The 15,864-nt window shown below is 40.7% G+C and overlaps 1 protein-coding gene across 1 annotated transcript in view; it reads right to left on the bottom strand.

Annotated features, from left to right (window-relative positions):
• brinp2 (bone morphogenetic protein/retinoic acid inducible neural-specific 2) overlaps positions 1-15,864 on the bottom strand; it is a 273,232-nt gene that overhangs the window by 91,959 nt on the left and 165,409 nt on the right. Inside the window, exons 4-5 of the mRNA XM_060931207.1 lie at positions 15,501-15,682; positions 804-909 (exon numbers count right to left, since the gene is read on the bottom strand). Of these exons, the coding sequence (XP_060787190.1) occupies positions 804-909; positions 15,501-15,682 (288 nt within the window). The remainder of the gene's footprint in view (positions 1-803; positions 910-15,500; positions 15,683-15,864) is intronic.

The following is a 15,864-nucleotide window of genomic DNA, read 5'->3' as shown; positions in this document are numbered from 1 at the left end:
ATTTTTCAAGTCATTTGCTGTCTGTACAATCAATCTAAATTAAAGTGAAAGGATTACGCTGGTCTCTTAGTGCATTGGGAAAGCAGTACTGAGAGAACAATAATAAAGCGTCCAATTAAATCAGGGTCCCTGACCACCTTTTGTCACGATGGCTCATGTTATTATTTACATTCCATTTTCCCACCAACTCCCATGCCTGTCATTTTTATACACAATCATGAAAATTGGTTGGTTGGAAGACCAAAGCCAATGACACAGGTCTGAACTGTGATCTTATAAATGTCATGCATTATTTGATTTAAAGCTTCTGCTTTCAGAATAATGGACTTTTACTTTTGACACTTCATTGCTTTCAGTTGAAGAATTAAAATATATAATTATTTTTGTGGTTTCTATATTAAATTTAGCCATTGTAGAAGTATCATGACTCTATTGAGTATTAGATCACTTAATTGCTAAATTAGTACATATCAGCTGCAAAATAGTGCTAGTCCATGTTATTCTTACAAATGGTGCTATTGCTGGCAAGAACAGAAAGAAAGAAAGAAAGAAAGAAAGAAAGAAAGAAAGAAAGAAAGAAAGAAAGAAAGAAAGAAACCTTTTATTGTATATCTTGAGGACACATGAAGAAACATTTATTCATTCTCATTTTAAGAACTCCTATATCCCAAGAAATTCCACTATTCAAAGTTTAAATGGCTACAAATCCTATCAAGGATACTTCAAGGTCTTTGTTAAAAAGTTACAGCATCTGTGATGGCATAATCACACAGCTACACAGGTAAGCAAAAAAGCTGTCATACCTTTCAGATGGATTTTATTCTCTGGGCTGTGCACCAGTACTGAGCTGACAGAATCCAGGCTGTCGTAGTTACTGCATCCCAGAGGCCCTGTTCTGGTCTCTGTTACCTAGGAAACAAGGGGATATTTTACCGCCTTATTAACACTGAAATCATGCACCTGTTTGTTGCTCTTTAATGAGAGAAGAACAGCAAGGCACATGCCTGTTGTCAAAAACAAGCCAAAGTCTTTTAGAATAAATAGCAAATGTCAATTCAGCAAATTGTGGCCCTTCACAAATGGGAATTTTAGCAGGCTTTCATTTAAATGAGCAAAATTAGACAGAAAACTTCAATAATGGAATATCAACAGCTATGTGCAAGTGTCACAGTATGAGCTCAGGCCTTATTAAACAGATGACTCTGTCATTCCTAAACGTGCTCTCTCTCGCTCTCTCTCTATGACTTTAATCCCTGGCTAAAATAAAGAGATAACACCATTTATCATTGTATCCTTCTCCACATGCATTTCGTCTTGTTGGCTTTGACAGGCACGGCCTCCACCCACAGAGTGGAAGAGAACAGAAGTACTCATACGCTGAAATTAAGGACGTAGGCACAGTGGCTTCATAAAACATCATGCCAAGCTTCTTCTAGCAAGTAAATTTATAAACCTGTTGGTACAGTCAGGGTTTTAGAATATTCTGTCTAATATACTTTCAGAACACTCATATACTTTACATGAAGACATACATTCATTTGCTTATCTTCAGGAAGCACTTTATCCTGATCAGGGTCATGGTGGATCCAGGGATCTTCCTGGGAACACTAAGCACAATGCAGAGATATTCCCTGGGCATCATAATACTAAGGTCTACCAAGGTCTATATGTATAGTTATACACTATATGTTTCATTCCAAAATACAGTGAGCAATATGTCTTATCAGAAATGAGATTAAACATATCTTTAAGGTTTTTGAAATAAGAATAAATAGTGAATAGATCTGAATCTGCAATCAGTTAAAGCAGCTTACATTTTAAAATGGAAAACTAACTGTGGCAGCGGGGGCATGGTCAAGCGCCGGTCTGTGACAGGAGGGCGGAGCCAGGGAAGGTGAGTGGCAGAATCGCTACACCTGACGGTGATTAACCTGTGTTTTGTGTGTTTTCCCAGTAACCGCTCCCTATTTAAGGAGGCAGAGGGAGAGCAGAGGGAGCGCAACCCGGGACCAGAACACAGAGTGTGTGTGTGCGCGCGCGTGCGCTTACTTACGCCGCATACTAGAAACTGGCTATTGAAACTGAAAAGTTGTTTAATAAAAAGCCTTCTCTGCCTCTAAAGCGTTGTCCTGCCGTCCTCTGTGCTCCACCTACACTTTGTAAGCACTACACTAACATTACATCAAAACAAGCAACTTTATATACAAAAAGAAAACAAAATTATATTATATATATACACAGTGGTGCTTGAAAGTTTGTGAATCCTTGAGAATTTTCTACATTTCTGCATAAATATGACCTAAAACATCAGATTTTCACACAAGTCCTAAAAGTAGATAAAGAGAACCCAGTTAAACAAATGAGACAAAAATATTATACTTGGTAATTTATTTATTGAGGAAAATGATCCAATATTACATATCTGTGAGTGGCAAAAGTATGTGAACCTTTGCTTTCAGTATCTGGTGTGACCCCCTTGTGCAGCAATAACTGCAACTAAACGTTTGCGGTAACTGTTGATCAGTCCTGCACACCGGCTTGGAGGAATTTTAGCCCATTCCTCCGTACAGAACAGCTTCAACTCTGGGATGTTGGTGGGTTTCCTCACATGAACTGCTCACTTCAGGTCCTTCCACAACATTTCCATTGGATTAAAGTCAGGACTTTGACTTGGCCATTCCAAAACATTAACTTTATTCTTCTTTAACCATTCTTTGGTACAACGACTTGTGTGCTTAGAGTCGTTGTCTTGCTGCATGACCCACCTTCTCTTGAGATTCAGTTCATGGACAGATGCCCTGAAATTTTCCTTTAGAATTCACTGGTATAATTCAGAATTCATTATTCCATCAATGATGGCAAGCCGTCCTGGCCCAGATGCAGCAAAACAGGCCCAAACCACAATACTACCATTACCATGTTTCACAGATGGGATAAGGTTCTTATGCTGGAATGCAGTGTTTTCCTTTCTCCAAACATAACGCTTCTCATTTAAACCAAAAAGTTCTATTTTGATCTCATCTGTCCACAAAACAGTTTTCCAATAGCCTTCTGGCTTGTCCACGTGATCTTTAGCAAACTGCAGACGACCAGCAATGTTCTTTTTGGAGAGCAGTGGCTTTCTCCTTGCAACTCTGCCATGCACACCATTGTTGTTCAGTGTTCTCCTGATGGTGGACTCATGAACATTAACATTAGCCAATGTGAGAGAAACCTTCAGTTGCTTAGAAGTTACCCTGGGCCTTTTGTGACCTCACTGACTATTACATGCCTTGCTCTTGGAGTGATCTTTGTTGGTCGACCACTCCTGGGGAGGGTAACAATGGTCTTGAATTTCCAACATTTGTACACAATCTGTCTGACTGTGGATTGGTGGAGTCCAAACTCTTTAGAGATGGTTTTGTAACCTTTTCCAGCCTGATGAGCATCAACAACACTTTTTCTGAGGTCCTCAGAAATCTCCTTTGTTCGTGCCATGATACACTTCCACAAACGTGTTGTGAAGATCAGACTTTGATAGATCCCTGTTCTTTAAATAAAACAGGGTGCCCACTCACACCTGATTGTCATCCCATTGATTGAAAACAGCTGACTCCAATTTCACCTTCAAATTAACTGTTAATCCTAGAGGTTCACATACTTTTGCCACTCACAGATATGTAATATTGGATCATTTTCCTCAATAAATAAATGACCAAGTATAATATTTTTGTCTCATTTGTTTAACTGGGTTCTCTTTATCTACTTTTAGGACTTGTGTAAAAATCTGATGATGTTTTAGGTCATATTTATGCAGAAATATAGACAATTCTAAAGGGTTCACAAACTTTCAAGCACCACTGTGTATATATACATATATATAAAGTCTTGCATCTATTTTAACGAATCAGACATAAATTTCATTGTACCCAAAATTACCATTTGTTTAAAGATTAGCATCCAAAAGACAGTATTACACAGTCTCTGCATCTTAATAAAACTACTTGTGTGCTGAAACTACTCTCATTATCTCCAGCACCTATTTATAGTCCCATTTGGCTTTTCATACAATATATAATCCTATGTTTGTCTTCTGCATTCAAGATGCTTTCCCATTGTAATGAAAATTATTGAGCATTATTGAGCGTTATTCTGCTTTCAAAAACATGAGCCTGGTCAGGAAGTGTTTCCTGATAAAGCCTATGCCTTACACATATTATAATCTATTAGAGCTCATCAACATTCCAAAATATCTCCAATCAGCTTCATAAAAATTAATAGAGTCACATGATATATTTTATAGAACAAATCTTGGTAATAACAAATATAGTAAATACATGATAATACAAATAATATTAAAGGTGACATATTCTACCCCTTTTCCACAAGTTGACACAGTTCACTGTGGTCTTAATGAAATGTCTGTGACATGCTTTGATCAAAATACCACAAGGATAAAGCATCACAGCTCCCTTCTCACCCTGTCTAAACAGTCCTGTACAAAACGGCTGAATGAGACACTGCTCACCCCAACCCCCTCTTCCGCCAACCAATCAGGTTGCATTTTCCTCATTAATATTCAATCACAAAGGCAGTTCTCAAGCCATAAGTGAACATATTCAGATGAGGGGAGGCATAATTTTCATGAGCTCTTCTTGTGACATAGAAAGTGGAGCCAAATCTGAATGGCTTGTTGAAGGACATATCTTCTGAAATAGGCAGAAAAAAAAAAACTGACTGGGTGTCTTATTTCAGAGTTTGTGGGTTGGTAGGCACTCTAGATATCCAAATGTATCTTCACATGCACTAAAAAAGTAAGTTTTTCATAATATCTCCCCTTTAATAATCAGAGGAACTATGTGTACAGTAACCCCATTGCAGTTTCCCAGTCCTGAGGAAATTGAGCATACCCAAAATTAGGACACCTCCTTGTTTATACCACTTTTGGCAAAGTCTGCAAAAAGAAATCCCCGGTACATTCAAAATGAATCAGATGCCAGAGTGAAAAATAGGAATTCTTTTGAAAAAGTAACAACTTTTGTGATGTGTAAAGTAAGGAATGACCCCTACTTTGTCAAATGCTTTCTCTAGTTGATAAATTGATATTCTTTAAGGTTGTGATAAATATGTAGTTATGAAAACATACTAGATTCATAACATGGCCACCTTCAATTTATAATAAAATGACCTTTTTTTAATGGTACTTGAGAAATGTCACCTCGTGATCTTATTCTCAATTCACACACACACACACACACACACACACACACACACACACACACACACACACACACACAGTTTGCTTTACCGTACGTTACTATTTATTAAGAAAGCAAACCATAAACTTTCTCCTTAGAGAGATATGACTCATGTAACAATATTGCTTCTGTTACAAGAATTAATAAAATGGGGCCAAAAGGTTTGGAAACAAAGAAGTGGCCACACTGTAGGTAAGCAAAAATGTCTCTGTGGAATTTCAACTCAGTTCAGTTTTATTTGTATAGCACTTTTAACAAGAGATATTGCCACAGAGCAGCTTTACAGAAACCTGGCTGTAGCTGTACGTTTATCAGTAATGAATAGACGTATGCCAGAGGCAACAGTGGCGAGAACAAACTCCCTGGGATGACATGAAGACGATACCTTGAGAGGAAACAGACTCCAAAGGGAACCAATGCTGTTTTTTGAGTATTTTGTGAATGTGTCCTAGAATATGGCAGTCTTTATGAAAACAGCAGCAGTTCTTGGGTACAAAAGTACAGATTTTCCTTTGGAGAAAAGAAAACTTTGAGCTCGGTTTTCTACACGGTGCAATCTTCAGTGTATATATGGAATTATCTGCAACAGTTGAAGGTGACTCAAAAGTCAAGGATTTATCGGCAGCTACCAATCAAAGTGTGTTAAACAGTATTCTTGTGAGATTTGTGGCAATTAACAAGAATTATCTCATGTTATGCTGCCTCACACTGTCCTTATCTTTCAGTGTTTAATTTACTATATGTGAAGTACCAAACATACAGGGCAAAAACTTACATACAGAACACCTAATATTTGGTTAAATCTCCCTTAGCAAGTTTTACCTTGACCAGATACTTTTGGTCACCATCAACAAGCTTCTGGCACAATTTTGGTTGGATATTTGACCACTCTTCTTGGCAGAATTGGTAGAGTTCAATTAAATTTATGTGTTTTATACCATGAACTTGACTTTTAAGCATATTCCACATATTTTCGATAGGGTGGAGGTCAGGACCTGTTTTAAGACTTAATGTTAGCCTACTTTATCCATTCCACAACTAGCTTTGATGTGTATTTGGGGTCATTGTCATGTTGGAACACTCAGTTCTGTCGAAGTTTCTGATGGTTTGAGGTTATGCTGAAGAATTCTGAGGTAGTCCTCATTTTTCATTATTTCATCCAGTTTGTGCAATGCACCAGTTCCACTGGCAGCAAAACAGCCTCAGAGCATGATGCTACCACCACCATTCTTAACAGTTGGTGCAGTGTTCATCTGTACTTCTGGCCAAACAACTTAATCTTTGTCTCATAAAACTTCCCTCCAGAAAGACTTTTCTTTGTCCATGTGGTCAGTTGCAAACTTTAGTCAAGCTTGAACATGTTAATTTTAGAGCATGGACTTCTTTCTTGAATGGTAGCCCTCAGTCCATGGCGATGTAAACCATGCTTGATTGTAGATTGTGTCACTAGTGTTACAGCAGCTTCCAGTTCATGGCAGGCCTGTGCCTTGATGGTTTCTGGGTTGTTCCTGACCATACAAACCAATTTCATCTCTGCTGAAAGTGACATTTTGGGTTTTCTTCTAGCAAAATGGCTTGGCAAAGTAGCTACACCTCCCAATAACTTGCACTTACATACAGTTATTTGAACTGAGATTCTTCAGTTATTTAGAAATGGCTCCAACAGGCATTCCCAAGTTGTGTAAATCTATATTTCTCTTTCCCAGATATGCACTGAGCTCCTTGGACTTTCCTATTGTACTGTGTGCTGGTCAAGCCAATGAGTGCGGTCAAACAAAGCCTTTTTATGTTGGCACAGAGCAGCTACCAGATGTAGTCAATCATAAATCACCAAAAGGAATTTAAGAAGCCTTGGTCTTGGCAAGTTAAAAGACATTTTGGAACTTTCAACACCACTGAATTACTAATCTAAGTGAGAGTATGTACATTTTTCACCCTGTACAAATCTGACCCTGTGTTGATTTCAGAAAACCCTAAATAAATTAAAACTTTTTTTAATTCTTGTTTTTTTTTTTCAATTAAAGATCTATGTTGTACCTTGGATAATCATTCTGCCCTAGAAAAGAACAGTTCAAAGAAATCATTGAAAGCCCAATATTGCCATGACAATTTCCATGGTGACATTCACATCAGTGTATTTAAACTTCTGAGCACAACAGTAAGACTAGTGTGGTATATATTGTCTGCAGCTCAAGTGAACTACATCCAGAAAAAAAAAAAAACATGAATCATACAGATCCTTGAAATGTAAGGTGCTTGAAGCAACATAAGCTCAAATCCCAGGACTGCTATTTATAAAAACAATACATTCTTGGAAAGAGAAACTCCACTGTTGGCCCTTTATCCTCAGCTCTATGGCTGGTTCATAATCTTACTTGTGCATTTCTTTCAATAAAAATGTCTGCTAATTGAACAGTATACAATTGTTCGTCTTAACCCAAGACCTCATCTAGTGACTTGAGTACTAACAGCACATAGCTGGATTTAACCCTCTTTTGATTCATTTTCAATTTTATTTCAGTGGAAAAAAGCCTTCTCAGCTTTTCCCCATTTTTCATTTCCCATTTTCTATTCTTAATAGTAGAATGAGAAATATCTAATCTCATCACATTATCTCTAGCCGCTTTATCCTGTTCTGCAGGGTCGCAGGCAGGCTGGAGCCTATCCCAGCTGACTACGGGCGAAAGGCGGGGTACACCCTGGACAAGTCGCCAGGTCATCACAGGGCTGACACATAGACACAGACAACCATTCACACTCACATTCACACCTACGGTCAATTTAGAGTCACCAGTTAACTTAACCTGCATGTCTTTGGACTGTGGGGGAAACCGGAGCACCTGGAGGAAACCCATGTGGACACGGGGAGAACATGCAAACTCCACACAGAAAGACCCTCGCCGGCCACGGGGCTCGAACCCGGACCTTCTTGCTGTGAGGCAACAGCGCTAACCACTACACCACCGTGCCGCCCCCTAGAATGAGAAATATGGGAAATGAAAATTACAAAATACTTTTTAAAACTTGTTTCATCCACACAAACCAAGACCAGCAGCATAGTCAGATATGAGGATTTATACAGGGAGGACATGGGGAAATGTATTTATAGCTTAATTACAGAAAGCTATAGCTTAATGACAGAATGGTAGCATCACTGGAGCTGTAAATAGGTGTCATAGTTAAAATGTTTCACAATCAAATGGCACACACCAATATACTTGTCAATCTGACTCAAATTGGTGGAGAGAAATGCTAGAAAACTGCTTAAAACCTGTGTATATGTCACAAAACTATCAAAACTATGTCTTGAAGACATAGCTGAGGCTATGTTTACTAAATAGTTCCAAATGCTTATTTAAGGCTGATTGTATACATTTCAATATAGTTTGTGCTATAATGATGTTCATAAACTAAGTCACTACTGCAGTTCCTCCATACCTATTTAACCATTCCAGACATCAAATGAACACATCTCTTATTTTGCTTAATCATAGTGTTATGTCAGGGAGATAGAGACAGATGCAGTGAGTAGGGACTTGAATTCAGGCCTGGGCATGGACTCAGGCGAGGGTATGCCACTCTTGCACGATTCAGCTGGCAGAGTGACTGCATCAGCCTCAAAGCCAAGATGCAGAGCAACGACATCATCCCCAAAGTCAGGAAGCAGAGCAAGGTCATCATCCCCAAAATCAGCAGACATCGTGCTGACATCATCCCCAAATTCAGGAGGCGGCACGATGATGTCATTCTTGAAGCCAGAAGGCGGAGCAACATCATCCCTGAAGTCAGAAGGTGTGATTTCATCTCCACAGTCAAGAAGTGGAGTGATGTCATCTTTGAAGCTCAGTGGCAGAGCAAGAACAGGAGTGCAGGCTGCCCAGTCAGCCTCTGGAGGGAGCTCTTGGGTGCAGCCCACCCAGTTGGTCTCTGAAGGGAGCGCTTGTGTGCTGACCATCCAGTCGGCCTCGGGAAAGATCTCTTGGATGAAGGCCATCCTGTTGGCCTCTGAAGTGAGCTCTGGAGTAAAGGCCACCTTGTCAGTCTCTGGAGTGAACTCTAGAAAGGAGACTGCCCTGTCACTCTTGGATTGGGAGCTCTGGAGAGAATGCTGCCTTGTCATCTTCAGTTGAGAGCAGACCAGTGGGAACACCAACTTCATAAATGTTTCAAATGGTGTGGTGTCATGCAAACTGGGTTGCTTGGAGGCTATCAGGCACTCACCCTACTTGCGTGCAGGACCTGTGAGCTGAGACAGCATAAACTCCACCACAGCGATGAAGGTCGGGCCCATTCGGCAGACATTCAATGCCATCGTATGGGTGCAGGGCATACTGTACATAGCACACAGCCCTTGTGTGGAAACTCAATGGAGTCAAAAACTATCATGGTGATCATGGCTATGTTTTGTGCCTGCTTTCCTGCTGCATTCTGTCATGTCAGAGAGGTAGAGATGGATGCAGTTGCAGTTAGTGGGGTTTATTGTGCATTGAAGCATACAGGCAGACAAATCCATATCAAGAGCCAAAGGCGTGGCCATAAACAGGCAGAGTTTAGGCAACTGGCAATCATGAAACAGGCAAATGCAAAATACTAGAACCTGGAAAGAGAACAGGATCAAAACCGGGAAACAACTGACGGAAAACAAAGACTTGGCAAAAGACAGGCACGAGACACTGAGTGTGATGCTTCATGATAAATACTAATAAACAAAGGTGGAAAGAAAAAGAAAGCACAACTTTATTCATCACACACTTGTGAAATTTCCTCTCTGCATTTAACCCATCTGAAGCAGTGAACACACACATACCCTGAGCAGTGGGCAGCCATGCTAACAGTGCCCAGGGAGCAGTTGGGAGTTAGGTGCCTCACTCAAGGGCACCTCAGCCCAAGGCCGTCCCATATTAACCTAACCTGCATGTCTTTGGATTGTGGGGGAAACCGGAGCACCCGGAAGAAACCCACACAGACACAGGGAGAACATGCAAACTCCACACAGAAAGGCCCTTGCTGGCCACTGGGTTCGAACCCAGAACCTTCCTGCTGTGAGGCAACCATGCTAATCACTACACCACCATGCCACCAGGACAAGCAAGGGGAAACAGGAAACAGGTGCGAATGATCATGACATAAAAAAATGACAAGACGAGGGAGGAGACCAGACATAAACCAGAAACAAAAACACACGGTAACAAACAAACGGACAGGTGTGTCTTGTACTGCGTGCTGTTGGTTGCACTGAAAGCACATGGTGCCTAGCATGAAGGGGAAATACATGTTACATATTTTATTGGCTAACAGCTGTTATAGTGAGAAGCAGGATTAACCAATCAGGGTCACACATTTTGCCTGTTTGCGTTTGAAAGGTATTAGCTTGCTAGCGATGCTTGGAGGTCTACTGCAGGAAAAGATAATGAAAGGTAGATCTGAGTTTATAAAGCAAGAGGTTGTTTTCCTCATATTATTGTTAGCATGTAATCTTTTTAAAGGAACTGTCATAAAGGTGTTTTATTTCTGATGGCTATTAGCATTATTAATATGGCAAATGATTGTAATAAAATGACAAATTCTGAACATCCCCACAGCTCCTACTACAATCTCGCATATCCTGCATATCTTCAGGTGACTGAGCTACTTGCTTGTTTTCCCAGTCCATAAAGCAGTGTACAATAAACATAGAAATACATAGAAAAACATATAATTCAGAAACCCATAGTGACTATAATAACACAGTAAATCCTTATGAATTCAATGAACAGTACAATGAATGTAAACCAAGCTCACTGCACAAGGTGTAACTACTCATGTGTAGTCTGATATGGTTTAATCTACCATACACAGGCACTGTGACAGAGAACTGTGCTGTCTTAAGGCACCATGCTCCATGAACTTCAAATAATACTTCTGTATGGCCCTGCACAAGAATCACAGTTATTATAACTAATTACCCAAATAAAGTTGTTCTGACTACACTCACTGGCCACTTTATTAGGAACTTGTTCTTGATTCTAAGATTCCTGTTCTTGGCTGGCAAGAGTGGAACCCAATGTGGTCTTCTGCTGTTGCATGTTGAGATGCTTTTATATTCACCACGGTTCTAAAGAGTTTCTATATCCTTCCTGGTAGCTCGAACCAATCTGGCCATGTTCCTCTGATCTCTCTTATCAACAAGCTGTTTCCACCCACAGAACAGTCGTTCACTCAGTGTTTTTTTTTTGTGTGTTTTTTTTTGTTTTTGCTTGTTTGTTTTGTTGTTTTTTTTGCACCGTTCTGTGCAAACTCTAGAGACTGTTGTGTGTGAAAACCCCAGGAGATCAGCAGTTTCTGAAATACTCAAACCAGTCCATCTGGCACCAACACCCATGCCACAGCGAAAGTCACACTTTGCGATCACAATTTCCCCTATTCTGATGTTTGAAGTGAACATTAACTGAAGCTCTTGATTTGTATCTGCATGATTTTATGCATTGTGCTGCTGTCAAGGGATTGGGTCATTAGATAACTAGATAAAACAGCGGATGGATGGGTGTTCCTAATAAAGTGGCCGGTGAGTGTATTTTTGACTTTTTAATCAAGAAGTCTCAACTGCCACAATGCAAAGTAGGTTGTTATGGTTATGGTACTTTATCTATCTAGCAAACCTGTTAGTTAATTAGACAGGATAAAAACAACAAAATTAGAGTGATGTAAAACATGAAGTTATAAGTATACACAACAACAAACCATTAAAATACAGGGAAAAAAGTATTAATGTTGTAGAAAATATGCAGTAGTAAATGAATTTGCCTGAGGTATACTGTCTTGTACCCCCCCCCCCCCCCCCATTTTTTTTCTTTTGATATTTTTATTCTGAGCCCTGTGATGACCTGGCGACTTGTCCAGGGTGTACCCCGCCTTTCGCCCGTAGTCAGCTGGGATAGGCTCCAGCTCGCCTACGACCCTGTAGAACAGGATAAAGCGGCTACAGATAATGAGATGAGATGAGATGAGATTTTTATTCTGATGTCATGAGTCATCTTTTTGCTGGTTTCTATCCATTATCTGTAGCTGCTTATCCTGTGCAGGGTTGCAGGCAAGCTGGAGCCTATCCCAGCTGACTATGGGTGAGAGGCGTGATACACACTGGACAAGTCGCTAGTTCAACGCAGGGCTGACACATAAAGACAAACAACTATTCACACTCAATTTAGAGCCACCAGTTAGCGTAACCTGCATGTCTTTGGACTGTGAGGGAAACCCACAAAGACAACATGCAAACTCCACAAATAAAGGCCCCCGTCGGCCACTGGGCTCAAACCCAGAACCTTCTTGCTGTGAGGTGATAGTGCTAACCACTACACCACCGTGCCACCCTAAGTAAGAATTATTGTTGTTTAATTCATCTCATCTCATCTCATCTCATTATCTCTAGCCGCTTTATCTTTCTACAGGGTCGCAGGCAAGCTGGAGCCTATCCCAGCTGACTACGGGCGAAAGGCGGGGTACACCCTGGACAAGTCGCCAGGTCATCACAGGGCTGACACATAGACACAGACAACCATTCACACTCACATTCACACCTACGCTCAATTTAGAGTCACCAGTTAACCTAACCTGCATGTCTTTGGACTGTGGGGGAAACCGGAGCACCCGGAGGAAACCCACGCGGACACGGGGAGAACATGCAAACTCCACACAGAAAGGCCCTCGCCGGCCCCGGGGCTCGAACCCAGGACCTTCTTGCTGTGAGGCGACAGCGCTAACCACTACACCACCGTGTCGCCCCCTCTCAGAAAATAAAGTACATTATTGTACCTTTCGGGAAACCCACACAGAGAACACACAAACTCCACACAGAAAGGCCCCTATTGGCCACCAGGCTCAAACCCAGAACCTTCTTGCTGTGAGGCAACAGTGCTAACCACTACACCACCATGCCTCTCTCTGCTCGTTTGTATTTTTTTCTGTAATAAAAATGGACAAAGCAAATAGTAGAAATTGTTCTGAAACCAAGGTCTTTGGAGAAGTGGTGGTCAATGTACACCTTTATTTTCTCACTGTTCAGTAGGCTAGGAAATAAATCAAACTACCAAGAAAATACTTCAGTTTCAAATAAGGCCAAGTTGAGAAGGCCAAGTATCATCTTTGTTAGAATTGGTGTATTTACTGTAATACATCTGGACTCATTGTGAAACCAATTTAACACTCAGAGTAAAAAAAAAAAATCCATCTTGAGCACCATTTTTCCATGAGAAAGAATAATGCTGTTATTTTCCTACATACACTCTTTTAACACCCCTTTTATATTACTTCCTAAATCTAAAATGCAACTCTGTAACTGAACAGTGCATTATTGTGGCACAATTTTCATTTCCAATTTTGCAGATTCTCACCAAATCCATCAGGCCCAGCTGCATGTACAAAGGTAGCGAGAATACAGCGTATTCCCCAAGGAGCAATAAGCAGAGCTGGCTATGGACTGAGTCACAGGCAAAATGCATAGGGGCGAGGCTCATTTATCAAAACTGCCCGTGCTGAAGGGACGTTTAGCTAAGGAGTTTGAGTACGCCGCTGCACAAGCTTGAATTCCGATGTTTAGGAGTCTGCTGAGTGTGACGGGACTTTAAGTGTGGACTCTCTGCACTTCATTGGATTTGACAGCTGACATTATTTAGACACCATTGCCACTTCTCTTGGCAGCACTGGCTATCTACAGCCATCTCCAGACAGATGAGGTGAAGGGTCCTCTTCCACTCCTAGTTAAAATGATTGTGCTTGCTCCGGGGGCCCACTCATGATCGCCCAGTTTTCATGACAAGATGTAGTGAACTGGTCTGTATTATAGCAGAATGCTGCAATTGTGTAATACGTTTGCTATTTTTGTGACTTTACTCATCAGGGAATGAGAGACTAAACAGATGTATAAAATGCCCTTGAGCATTTTTACAAAATCAATGGCTTCTATAATATAACTCTTGAGCTCTTTTTTTCACAACTTTTCCATGTTCCAGATCAGAGCTCAGAAAGAATGTCAACTATGTCCTATACAGAGGTGACTATTAATAATATGTCATTTTGACAAATGAATATATTTGGAGGGTCCTTCATGTGTAATTGTATTATTAGGCCAACATTATTGAAGCAGAACCAAGAGCAGAAGTACATGGCAAAAAGATGAATTACAGACAAATTGTAGTTCTCACCCCATTCTCCATAATGACTACGTGTACAACGCAGAGAATTTTAACACCATAGGTTTTCATTTAATAATATGTAGCACTAGCATTTTTAATCTCTTAAAACTATCTAGCATGTGCATACACAACAGTCTGCTCTTCACTGTGACATTTCTGAGTGAACAGAATGCAGCACACAGAAGAACCTTTCTTGCTTCTCGTAGCCTGGAGAATACAGTACAATCGACTTCAGCATTTGCCTTTGATCCTGATCACATACATGATGCGTGCCTTGGTGGTGCTTTCTATATATAGTTCATAATAAGTGCCTTATTATGTGGAGACACTGGGAAGTCTCTAAAAGCAGCATCTGTCTGTGCCATCACACCCCTATTTTGGGAAGGAGAGTGGGATTGATTGTCCTTTATGGGATTATTGATGAGTCTGTTAAGACCTACTTTTGCTTTGCTGCCCAATTCATCAGTCTGCTTCGCACACTGAGTACTAATCATTCAAAAGTGTTGCAGAGTAGACTTGATGGCCTTGCAACACATCATTAGCTTCCCTGCCATAAACACAGCTAGCAGGTGGTGCTGCTTCATGCCAGGATGATGATGGCGCATGTAAACAGGACTTTTAGTTTGAGAACTTTGATTGTACGACTGCTCATATGGTCAAGCTCCTTTTAGCATTAATAGTTTTATAAAACATGCTTGCACAACCCATTTCCTCATCCAACAGAGACAAAAAAATCCACTTTAAGTGAATCAGCATGTGGTCTCAGTCTCGACTGTGGGGTTTACACCAAGGTTCATGCCATACACCACAGGTTAGAGAATTTAATTGCTGGAGGATTAGTCTGACAAACAAACCTACTGCTTATAACTTAATAGATATATTGAACGTCACACTCGGTATGTTCTGCAAATTATACCTATGCACAAATCCAAGCACTACAAAACAATATTTAAGATGTTCAAGCAATGCAAATGGCAAGATCAGTTAAAACAAGACCTTGAATAAAGAGGCAGACAGAAGCTGGCATTATGTTCAGGGGTGGATATTTATGAGACATGAGTCAGATGGAGTAGATGAAAAAATTCTCTTGTACCTTGATGGCTGAAGTGGCAATCTGTAGGTGGTGGAGCCTCCTGAGGGTGCTCTCTCTATCAGTGAAATAGGACGCAGCCAGCTGGTGCAGGATTTCCAGAGACACCGTCGAGCTGTTGCCATTGACCTCAGACTTCTTGCTGAGCTTCTGTTTGTCCAGGAAAATGGTGAGAGACTCCTCGCCTTCAAAAACAAAAAAGATCCGCATAGAGCCTAGTGTGATATAGAAAAGCTGGAAGGTTTCACTTTCACAAGACAATGTGAAGTGACAGCATATCCTACTCTGGCTCGAAATGTAGTTTTGGGAGCTGGGAGCTGTCCAATGCACCTCTATGAGATCCGAATGCAGGATAAGCAGCTCAAAC

Source organism: Neoarius graeffei, chromosome 1 (assembly GCF_027579695.1).
Source record: "Neoarius graeffei isolate fNeoGra1 chromosome 1, fNeoGra1.pri, whole genome shotgun sequence".
NCBI classification, from domain to species: domain Eukaryota; kingdom Metazoa; phylum Chordata; class Actinopteri; order Siluriformes; family Ariidae; genus Neoarius; species Neoarius graeffei.
The sequence above is the reverse complement of the archived record's forward strand: the minus strand, read 5'-3'. Positions and strand labels throughout refer to the sequence as shown.